This window comes from Lemur catta, chromosome 24, assembly GCF_020740605.2.
Source record: "Lemur catta isolate mLemCat1 chromosome 24, mLemCat1.pri, whole genome shotgun sequence".
Classification (NCBI taxonomy): domain Eukaryota; kingdom Metazoa; phylum Chordata; class Mammalia; order Primates; family Lemuridae; genus Lemur; species Lemur catta.
This window is the reverse complement of record NC_059151.1, coordinates 84,671-96,878: the sequence shown is the minus strand read 5'-3', so window position 1 is coordinate 96,878 and position 12,208 is coordinate 84,671. Positions and strand designations below refer to the sequence as shown.

At 46.2% G+C, this 12,208-nt stretch overlaps 1 protein-coding gene across 2 annotated transcripts in view; it reads right to left on the bottom strand.

Moving 5' to 3' along the window:
* Window positions 1-12,208, bottom strand: part of FRAS1 (Fraser extracellular matrix complex subunit 1) — a 244,094-nt gene that overhangs the window by 154,034 nt on the left and 77,852 nt on the right. For both annotated transcript variants that reach the window (XM_045536898.1, XM_045536896.1), the window contains exons 4-7: window positions 11,776-11,868; window positions 4,981-5,140; window positions 4,553-4,686; window positions 47-130 (exon numbers count right to left, since the gene is read on the bottom strand). In XM_045536898.1, coding sequence (XP_045392854.1) covers window positions 47-130; window positions 4,553-4,686; window positions 4,981-5,140; window positions 11,776-11,868 — 471 coding nt within the window. The remainder of the gene's footprint in view (window positions 1-46; window positions 131-4,552; window positions 4,687-4,980; window positions 5,141-11,775; window positions 11,869-12,208) is intronic.

Genomic DNA, 12,208 nt, shown 5'->3' with positions numbered 1-12,208 from the left:
ATGTGAGACACGTGTCACAAGGCCCGCGTGGGGACATCGACGTTACCTCGTGCACCTGGCCAGCCGCGGAGCAGAGTCGCGCCGAGCACTGTGGGCAACATCTTCCCGGCAGGCGGACGACAGTTTCATCCTTCGTACCCAAAAAAGGAACAATCCGTCAAAAAGAGATATTAACAAAACCCACAACAGTGGGAAACTTTATTCACACCCAGCTAAATCCTGTGCCTCAAGCACCCTCAGCAGCCACTTCCTCTCACTCAGCGTCTGTTAGTCACCTGGGCTGTGACAGGAATGGGCACTTCCAAGGCCAGTGTGACCCTTGAGAAGTCTGCACATGCCTCCAGTCTTGTCCCCCTCCAAAAACAAATAAAGCACAAATGATAATAAACATGGTACTTGGTTTTTACCAGGAACTGTCCTAAGTGCTTTATATGACCCCATGAAGCAGACGCTGTTATCCTTGCTTTACATGAGAACAGTAAAGACCAGAGAGGTTGTGTAACTTCCCTGTGATCACACAGGTGACCTGGTGACGGTAAATGCCTGGTGTTGGCACTCAGAGCACCAGCCAGACTGAGGCTTAGGAACATTCATACTCCCGCTTGTCACCTCTAAACTCAAAAGTGAAGGCATCCTTCTCAGGATAAGCTACTTCACTATTCTTTTGCATCTTTATATAAATCTGCACATTCATGTGTGAGCACTGAGGTCCTTAACACGAAAGAAAACAATTAAACTTGAGTGTTTTTCACAGTAGCTTTGCTGAAGAATGGACAGCCATGGAGAAACAACAGGGCAGAGTGTGCTGCAATGGTAATGAGAGAAATGCAGCAAGGCCTGTCTGTCCAGATTCTTCTCCATGTCCCTCTGTATTTGGAGACAAGGATGCTCCTTCTGTCCTGAGTCAGGGAGAGCGCCTCTCACAGGTGAGTCTTACAACTACAACGGGCTTCAGGACAAGGTCTGAAAATCCTCCCTAGGTTTTATGACCTACTTCAGGGGAGAAGGGGGTGGGCGGAGGTCAGTGACCTTCCTGCTACTGCTGTTTGCTCAGATTCTTTCTGCTTAAAATATGCAATATGCCAAGGTGCTATATTTTGGGGTAGCGTGTCCTGAACCCCATCAAAGAGAAAGAAATAACATTCTGAATATTCAGAGAAGCAGCAGATTTCTGAACGCTATTTACTGTAGGATCTGAAAGTGTTTAAAAGCCATTTTGCAAGTTGGACGCAGGGACTAACACCTGTAATCTCAGCTACTACAGAGATTGAGGCAGTAGGATCCCTTGAGCCCAGGAGTTCAAGACCAGACTGGGCAACATAGCAAGATCCCCATCTCCCCCAACCCCCCAAAAAAGCTATTTTGCAAATTCAGTAAGATGCAAGAATATGCAATCTTTATTAAACAGAAGCAGGAAGCAATAAATAAGGAATAAACATTGGGATTTTTTAAAAACTAGAAGAACCAATCATAGGAGAAATAAGAATTAAAAGAAAATTAAAGCAAAATTTTCAAATTAAAATCAGCATTGGAGGTACTAAATATAAACTTAAGAAACTCTCCCCAGCAGAGGAAAGACCCAAACTGCAAAATGGTGAAAGAGAACATGATTATAAAGAGGGGAAAGAAAGGGGAGCAACCTAACAGTCGTAGATATTTCTGGAGAAATGAGAATTGGAACAGACATGATTCATCAAAGCCAGAACTGGAGGAAACATCTCAAAAGCTGTAATCCTGTCTCAAGGGGCTCCACAAAATCCTAGGTAAGACACATGAAAAGAAACCTCACCTAGAGGTTATCCCGAAGGACACTGAATTATAAAGGTAAAGCGACATCCTACAAGAGTACACCCACGTAAATCGAGCTGCACGTGACAGAACAAAAAGCAGCTGCACCTCAGACTTCTCCTCCACGGCACCAAGCTCTAGAACTCAGTGGAAAGCCGCCTGTAGGGTTGGGACGGGAAGGGATCATGATCCTTCCAAACGTTAAATCCCTCCAGACTGTCTTCCAGGAACGAAGGCAACATGAAAATAATTCTCAAACACTTAGACACTCAGAAGACTTACCAATCACCTACTCTGCTTGAAAAAATATCCAAGGTGAAGTTCAAACTACTCAGATTAATCAATATGAGGAATAGGGAGGAAAAAACGAGTGGTAATAACTGTCACGAACAACCCTCATCAGACCGTCTTAACGAGCCTCCCAGCGGCTCTGTCCACAAGGCGTCTGCACGAAGCTCAGAGCAGGCGATGTCAGCACGAATTCACGTCCCTTCTTGAGAGAATGACCCGATTTGAACATAGGAATTCCTCATTTTGTCAGAAATTATCACCAACTTCTAAAACATCATTATATTCATTACTATGCAAACAAGCATACCCACATTTGCCTACCAAAGGATGGAATTAATTACCCCCCAGCCCCCCCAAAATCTATCATGGTCTCTTCGAATGGTGGAAATACGGGCGACTGGTTTCCTTTACGCTTATCTACATTTTCCAAACTTTCCTTAATGAGTACAAATTCCATTTGTAATTAAAAAAACCCCTTACATTAAAAAAAGATGAAAATCTTTGAAGACGGGTAGAAAATTTTTCTAGAGTTCAAGCCCTGGAAATACACTTCTACTGAATTACTTGTGATTTCCTTATATTTAATGAACAAATGCATATAAAATGCTTGAAATTATGCTTCATAATGTTAGCAAATGTTATTATTGTGATTATTATTATACACAATGGTACATAATTAATCATTTTGGGAGGCAGCATAGCATGATAGTTAAAGGCGTGGTCAGGTGTGGCCTCCTGAGGCTGTGAGAAAGAACTGCCTCAGATGTGTTGACACTTCTTAACTATAGTAACTAAATCAGGTTACGTTTCCTTTCTGAACCTCAGTTTTATCAGCTACAAAATGGAAATGATGACAACAGCTACTACTTCGTAAGGTTGTTATGAGAATTACAAAGTACCTATTAAACACCCAAAATGTGGTGCTGGTGCTGGTGCTCATAAAGTAGGGTGATTGTTCTATGAGCAGCACTGATTATATAGCTCCCTCTGCATCCTCCGAACATCCAACATTCAACAGTTACATTAAATCAGGAAAAACGGTTCTAAATGATCTGACAGTTGGGTTTCTAAAAAAAATATGTCATGGCAAAAATATAGACTTAATGATGATACAAGAGCGATTAAAATCAATCTATTTCCAAGTCTTCAGAATGCTTGCATATTAATTAGCTCTAAAGTATGGTACCAAATTTCATCTTTTCACATTAATTATATGCATCGGTGCAAACTGTAAGTGAATACTGTGCATGAAGCAAGAGTTTATGTTTAATGTTTTTAAGATGAGAAACAGCACTTTCCGTTATCCCCAAGGTCTGGTCCCCTAGTCTGCAGTCTGTGACTATGCTTCTGAAGATGCAAAGCAGGAGATTCCCGGAGGAGGTTCCCTCCGGTCCTCCGCCCCCTCCCTTCCTGATACGGGTGATTAAGCAAACTGTTAATTACTACACAAGGGGACGAAACCCTGAATGGGCTGAATCAAGATGCTCCGACACTACAGCACCCTCCAAACGCAGGAGCAGCACCGAGAGAGGCCGCACAGCTCCGCCAGGGACCATCTGTGATCCTGAACCAAGGATGTGCCCGGTGACAAACCGGGACACGAGACGTGAGCACAGTATGTGGTCGGTGCGGCAAACAGTCGAGTCTTTCTGCTATTAATAGACATATTTCCCCTGTATTTGGCATTTTGCATTTCTAGTCTAATTGCCTTTTGTCACCTTTAAAATACTGTCCAATTGTCACAATATGCCATGTTATTGATTTTGTTTTATTGGACACAAAGTACTGCTCTGTATCAACTCAGTGTTGGCTTCCAGCTTTTCCTTAGATCAAAAATGAGCTATTTTTTGGCTGGAGGCAAACTCTTTCTGTAGTTATCTGTCGACTGCCACGGCACCTCCACAGGAGCTTCTAGAAGAGTAAGAAACTATAAAATGCCATGTATACATTTATTTGCAGCTGATTTTCTCTTCCAAATTGGTGTGAAGACCCCAGTGTTCTGCAAATCAGATCTGCTTTAAGTGAAGAACAAGATCCCACCACCTTAAACATCCCCAGAGAAAACTGTTTGACAATTTGAAGCATTACCCCCAAAGAATTAAATTACATACATTTGGATGATCATGTTCAAAGACATGCACACGTCTTTAAAAAGCACACTATATCTACGTATTGAAAGACAGTAAGAAACCTGATCATATTCCTAAATTTTCCAGATGTTCAGCCTGGCAGTTTAGAACATCTGCAATCAGAGCTGGACCCTCCCTCCTGTGCACTCTCAGGCTCAGTTTTGTTAATGTAACTGGTAACTAGACCCATCTGTGGCTTCCAAGGGTAGAAGCCGTGTTTCAGAGGTATAAGGACAATCTCCAAAAGTGTAAGGACAATGTGACAGAATCTCAGAAGAGACTCCAAGTTCCTCAACAGTGAGGTTACAGCCTGCAAAGGACCATCCTGAGGTTGTCGTCCTTACCTGGTCGCAGAACAGAGGCTGGCACTGGGCCGTGAAGCACTGGGCAACCCCATCTCTGCACACACACTTGGCGCACGGGCTCAGCTGCCAGTCTTCCCCGTCCTGAAACACACGGCCTTCGTAGGAACAGGGCTCTGGAAGGGCAAAGCAGTGTGGTTACCGGGGGAATCGCAGGGTTGGTCCCAGGGCTGACTGCGTGGGCAGGCGGGGTCAGGGCCCAGGGCAGGGGAGGAGGCCTGTGCTGGGGGCTCCATGCTCTGCATCATTTGCTCCAATCTCACCCTCTGAAACGCTCTCCCTGCCAGGTGCAAAGCTGCACCTTGGTCTAACAAGGATCATCCAACCACAGTGAGCAAGAAGGGGAAGAGCTGGGTGTCAACATGGGAGCCCCAAAGGCGAGACGGCGCCTCCCTGCAGCTCTTACTCACCCCCAGGCCCCACGCAGATGGGGCAGCAGCTCCCTTCGGGGATGAAGGCCAGCTCCCGGGGTCCACACGACAGCGGGGGGCACGGCCCGGGGGCGCAGCGGACCTCCCCGTGGGCGCAGGAGCACACGCTGCACGGGGGAGACGCCCACTCGGTTCCGTGCTGGGTGTCAGCGAGGAAAAAGGGAAACATTAGTGACAGAACACAGGCTTTCGATCAGCCACAAGAAACAGCGTGTTCTGACGCAAACCAAGGCTGGAACTCGGCAGAGGCGGAACAAGGCTCTGAGCTCGCAAGGTTGAGACAGGACTTGCAATGTCCCAAGTCAGAGACCCACTTATAAATCGACTTTTCTTTCTGTGACCCCTAAGATTATGTGCTTGGAAATTTCAGAAAAACGCAAAATAAATAAATAAATAAAAATAATCCTGATCTCATCATTTTAAAAATTTTATAAAGCCCAAAGTAAAAATACATATATTTACTGTGTTCTTCATAAGAGTTATATCAGTCTGAGTAGCATCCTGTTTCCTTTCTCTGACTTTGCTTTTCATCCTGATTAGTTCCCGTATTATTCCTTCATTCTCTCTCCTTCTCTCCCGTGTTCCAGGGATCTCAGGGTCCCGGGGAAAGTGTGTGACAGCCCACAGGCGGCACCTGTCCACCCAGTTCTCCCACAAACTGCAGAGCCAGGTCCCTCCCGGGGAGGGTGCCCGTATACACGTGCAGAATGTTCCAGATCCACTTTACACTTGGACACCATGTTCTCAAAGCCAGCATTGTATCAGTGACCCAGCAGACCCCTGGTTTGAGTTATCACAGGATTCACCAAGTGCCACAAGTACAACTGAGTCACCCTCGGGTGCTTCAGGTGAACCCGAAACATAAACACAAACAGCCACAAACACACCGACTGCTCAGGGAAGCAGCCGTCAAAGACGTATGTTCTCAGTGACAGACTGGAATAATGGCGGCCTATCACAAGATATAGAAAAAAAATTAGCCTAATGAATAAAATTTTTTTTAAGTTTTCTTAAATATTGGAGCCTACTCTCCTTTGCCTCTGTTAAATCTAGCCTGTGATGATATCTGATTCAGCACAAATCATATCGGACTTCTGTTGAAAACGTCACACATTCTTGGTACACAGTCACCTCAATACAACCTGGGGACTGTAACTGTAGGTGTCACCGAGAAGCACAGAAAATAAACAGCTGTTTGCTTCTCCTCGGACCAGCACCCAGAATAATTCTTCACGTCTATCAAACACAAAGGAGCCTGGTCTCCCCTACGCAAGTCAGGGCTCCGGCATCCTGCCAGTTGCAGACGGGCTGTCAGCACGCCAGGACTGACATTACGGATTACTAATCATCTGTGCTACGGCTGCCACAATGACAGTCACAGGTGGTCACGATCGTCCAGTTATTTGGGAGCCCAGTCCTCACACTGTTACGGATCCTCCCTCCAGACAGACGTGCTGGGACCACGAGGCAACAATGCACGTAAGCGCCGAGTGGGACCCACTGAGAACTCACTTGGCCACACACAGGTTCGCAGCCCCCGCTCAGCACCTCCTGCCTTGGGGCCCTCGAGTAAGTGACTTAATCTTTCTCAGCCCCAGCCCCTCCTCTATCACAGTGACATGGCCTGACGACACCACTTTCGCTGGGTTCTTCTCAGGCTGAAATACAAGGAATTCTACCTATTGTTCCATATAGTGAAATTGGAAATATTTTAATGAAAACTGGAAGCTTCACACAAATGCCTCCTATTAGGGAATCGTGTTCTCCAAGAGTAGGCAAGGGAACTATTCACAGTAAAATGCTATGCAAAAAGGCAAGACATAAAACAGCATAATTTCAATTACGTTAAAACCTATCTCTCGTATTGCCATTTATCTATTTAGCTGGCTGGCTACAGCCACCCCTCCACCCAAAACTGAAAGAAGGCTAGCAATGGTTCTCAGAGTACTGGGATTAATGGTGATTTTTTTTTCCTCCTTGTATACTTTTCTATTTTCCAAATTTTCACCAATAAAACATTTTTATTTTTGTCATCAGAAAGCAAATAAGTATTTAAAATATCTAATGAAGCACTTATATCTTAAATAAAGTCAAATTTAAAGACTGTATAAAACAACTTGAAATGAACTTTATTTTATTAAGTTATCATAGAAGACTGCTTCTAAAATCTAGACATTTCACTGCATTAAAATAAGAGCTTGTTTTTTTGTTACTACCAAGAAACCTTAACTGTCATTTCCAAAACATTTGCGATCACAACACCTTTCAGACGGAGACCACAAAAATCAATCATGATAACCACCTGTCAATCACCAACGTTTTTCATCTGTAGCATGAGAAAGCTTTGTTAGCTGATCTCTGTGGTACCTGTGAGCTCTCTGATCCTGTGAATCGATCATCTAACTCGAGAGATAAAATCAAGCAAGGGACTCTCCAATTCACAGTAAACTTGAGAATTATGGAGATAACGAAGAACTGTGGCAGGGAGGCTCCAGCGCTCAATGTCAAAGCCACAGCAGAAACTCCAGGGGGTGGTCCAAAGTGCACAGCGTGACACACCCTGAGGGGACAAGTTGCGTAAGTGCCCTCCACGTTTGCCTCTTCCTCCCGTGCCTGGAACAGGGACAGCCCCTTCCCCAGCATGTGCTGAGCATTGGTGACACATGTGACACACCCGGCCTTGAGCTCAAGGTGCTCGGCACATGCCGGGGTGTGTGTGTGCGTGTATGAGTGTGTGTGAGTGTGTGTGCGTGTGAGTATATGTGTGTGTGTGCGTGTATGTGTGTGTGCATGAGTGTGCGTGTGTGTGTGTGTGCGCGCGCGTGTGTGTGAGATTTCAGTCTTCATACCCATTTACAACACCGTTATTTTTCCATAACCACTGTGGTGGCAGGGAGCTTTGTGAAATGAAGGAATAACTGAAGCACAAAGCAATGCTCCCGTAAAGACCTACTTTCCTCTATGCCGTCTTACTTAACCTTATTAATACCTTTTCGAAAACGTGAGATTCTGACACTGGCAAAGGCAAGTTCTGCAAACAACATCCTGAATCTATTCCTCTGCACAGTCAACTCGCAAGCTGGCTCGGCTGCTGACATGAGTCCAAAGGAAAGATAAGGTCATAAAGCATTTGCCCGGCTCACTGACAGAACAAAAAAATAATTTTTCTTCATGTAATTTGTTCCTGTTATGAAGTTATAGATCCAGAATACTAAATGTCTGGGAATCTTCAGTGCATGTTATAATTACATCCTCTACGTTGAGGAGAACAAGGTTGCAGAATTCAATATGCATCTCTTTCCTTGCACGCAACAAATCAGTTCTTTCAGCCTCGCAGAGGGGCCGAGCGAGCAAACCTCTCCCTCCACGCCTCTGTCCACCCAGACTGAGCACCTGGGCTTCACCACCCGCCTGTCTTCCCAGACTTGACAGTACCTGGTGCTGGGTTGAATCAGCGAAGAAGAAAAGAAAGGGATTGATGCTCCTTCCACTCCCTTTCACAAGCTGATTTGTGGGGAAAGAGCAGGAAAAAGCTTTCAAAGGACTCCTTAGGAAAACACACTGAGGCTCGCCCCAGCATGCTGGGAAGGCCAGGCACAGACCCAGAAGCTAATCGGAAAGTGCAGCTTTGGGAAGGTCACAGATGAAACAGCCCCAGCCCGGCTGTAACAGACCCTGCAACTCTCGCACATAACCCGAGTCGGCCAAAAGGCTCGGGCGCCTTCCTCACACCAGGAAGGATCCGGAGACATGTCCTGACTTGCTGCCACGCCAGCTGCATGCGGTGCAGCCTCCCCAGCAAGCCCAGGGGTCCCCGAGTGGCCTCCGCTCCTCCTGCAACCTCAGCTCAGCCCGACCTTGACTGTCCCGGGGCCTGAACCGCGTGCTCTGGGGACAGTATCACTTCAGCTGACCCCCTCCTGCCACACCCCGTCTGTCCTAGAGCCTCTTCTAAACCTCTTTCAGGGGAAAGCTCCCCCTCAGATCACCATTCCGAAGACCTTAAAACGCCAGGCTAGTTTATAGGGACTGGGAGTCTCCAGAACCTCCCCCGTGGGACGCCAGCCCAATTACTGCCGTTCAGCGAGAGAGGAAAGTTCTCTGGAAACTGCTTCCCAAACAAGCCGCAAGGGCAAAAAGAGAAAAGGCTGCAAGATTCAGGAAAAACACTAGTGATGGTAGTGATGAGGGGAGACTCAGACCAAGTTAGACAAGCATTTAAACCTCTCAAGACAATGGATAATGCTAAGAAGCGTTTGTTAAGGACCCAGGGGAAGTGAAGAAAGAGAGGAAGGAAAAGAAGAAAAGAAACATATTAGAATAATTTTAATGTTATTAAGACTAAAATCAGGGCCGGGCGCAGTGGCTCACGCCTGTAATCCTAGCACTCTGGGAGGCCGAGGCGGGTGGATCGCTCGAGGTCAGGAGTTCGAGACCGGCCTGAGCAAGAGCGAGACCCCGTCTCTACTAAAAAAATAGAAAGAAATTATCTGGCCAACTAAAATATATATGGCAAAAATTAGCCGGGCGTGGTGGCGCATGCCTGTAGTCCCAGCTACTTGGGAGGCTGAGGCAGTAGGATCGCTTAAGCCCAGGAGTTTGAGGTTGCTGTGAGCTAGGCTGATGCCACGGCACTCACTCTAGCCCGGACAAAAAAGTGAGACACTGTCTCCAAAAAAAAAAAAAGACTAAAATCAGGAGATTTTTGTCTCATCTTAAAAAAGAGCTAACCTTCTAGCTCCATTTGAAGAAGCAGACCACTAGAGGGTTCCCCCTCAAAAAAAAAAAAACAACTATACTTCTTGAAATTCTACTTTTTTCTCAGTTATATCAAGTACCAGAAATATCACATTTTCTGAGGAAGTAAAATGTGAAGGCTGCATATGGTAAAACAACACATGGGCGTGTTCGTGCCCAGTTTAGAGCTTTCTGTGTGACCTGCACTGCAGAAAGGTGAACCTCGAGGGAGGGAAGGAGGACCAGAAGGAGAACTTTCTGATCTCTCCCAACAAAAGCAGGGGCCGAGAGGATTTCCAATTAACCCACAGCAGATCTGTGGTCCTAGGACTACCCGGCCACGCAGCTCAATGACCAACAGGCCCCGCGGATCAGAGAATGGAGAAGCTGGAGAAAGGGTTTATTCACTGTTTAAGTCTTTCACTCATCTTTCCTGAGCAGGGCTAAGTGCCAGGTTAGGTGAGAAGTGGGGAAGATCATTATAAAGACAGAGAAAATACTGTCATTGTTCTTAGGCATCTTAAACCAAGACAAGAAAATTGGACACGTGCACAAGTACGACGTGAGAGAGTGTGTGGTGTCTTTAGATTTACTGAGTGCTGACTGCTCGGGCCCCTGGTACCACCTCTGACTTGAGATATCTGGGTTTCCCCCCAGATCCTGACCTTATTTTGGTTCTTTCACTTGACAGATTTAGCTTGGTGTTTTCACCTTGAACCCTACGTCTATTCCACCCACTGTGAACTGGTTATTTCCACAACCACCCTGCCCTGAAGCTCCCTCCATTCACAGGGTCTTCTGTGGCATGTGAAGCTGACAGCACCCACGTGACAGCCCGACTCGAGCAGCGCGTGGGGGGGTGGGGGGCACGAAGACACTCCCCGCGTAGGCCCCGCTGGGCTGTCTTCCAGCAACACGTTGTGCAAAGAGAAACAGCGACTTCCTCGTGTGATTAGGAGACCGTGGCGCAATCCCATCCCCTGGGGCTCTGAGCACAGTGCTCTCTGAGTTTGCGGTATTCACAATGAACAGCAGCCCAGAGTGGGCGTATCAGACCCCACTAACCCGCTCTCTCCTGTGTGCGCAGAGACACTGACTCGTGAGAGTTTTGTACCAGGCGGAAGATGAGGAGTAAAGTCTCTTTCCACCACATTCAACTTCACCTGCTACCTCAGGTAACATTTAAGTATGAGTGGAGATGAACTGTCTATTTTCATAGTTTCTATTGTAAACTTTGCAATGGTACTTTTAAACCAGCATTTAGTATCTCTAAATTAATCCTGAAATATCTGGAATAAGAAAGTATAATAATAATAATAAAAAACGCTCAGGATAGACTTCTAGTATTGTATTTCTAAATTAGGAGAAGGTGAGCATTTTGCCCCCAGGAGAAATCTGGCCCAGCCGGAAGTCACTTCTTGCTGCCACCACTGGGGGATGCCACAAGCATCGCGTGGGTGGAGACCAGAGACGTTGCTCAACATCCTACAATGCACAGCGCCGCCCCCACAGCAAAGCTCAAATGTCAATAACACTGAGAAATTCTCCCCTAAGGGAAAGAACCCTGAATTGGGAGTCAGAAGACCAGGGTTCCAGGCCAAGTTAGATGTAATGTGACATTGGGCAGCTGCCATAAGCTCTTTGCAATTCAGTTTTTTCACCTTTGACACGGAAGTACTAACATCTGCTCCACCCACCAGCTCAGCACTGTTTGTGACTATCAAATAAAACATGTATGGAGTAGACAAAAGGAAGGTGGCACTTGTATCATTCAACATCACACCTTCTGCAACATCGATGTCAACATTCTAAGACACAAATTCAACCTACAGATATTTGCACAGGGCCTGTACAATAAATAGGACAGTTTTAATCCTATTCAAGAAGCTAAATGCTCACAGAAAGTCAAATTAGCTTCACGTCCTCCATCGCCCAGGCAAAGAAAACACTTCTCTCGTCAACACAGGTTTGACACTCTGCTTTCCCTTGTCAATGAGCCACAGACACAGAATCAACCCGGGGTCAGAAGACACTTACCTCATGGATTTTCTGCTCATGGTGGCAGGATCCAGGCATCCTGGAGACACACGCGGGGCAGCACTGGTTGGCGGCTATTCGAAGCACTTCCCCCTGAGCATGTGAAAGCAGCCCGGTGTCAAACAGCAGCAGCAAACAGTCACCACGGCTCATCGGACCCCAAGTCACCTCAGAGTTGCAAAGTCATGAGTTTCCAGGGGTGACAACAATAGACAGGATAAAATGCATAAACTAAGAAAAAGGTTCCGTCTATGTCGAGATGAGCTTCCCTCAAAGATAAAAAGAATCCCATTGTGAAAGTAAGTTCTTGAAAAATAAGCAGTCTACATCTTTTCACATGTAACAAAGTTAAGACTTTTTTCACTAGAAATGCCCCGTCTGAGTTTCACACGAGACGAGCAGTTTCCCTGGTTGGGTGTGGGGCACGGGGCAG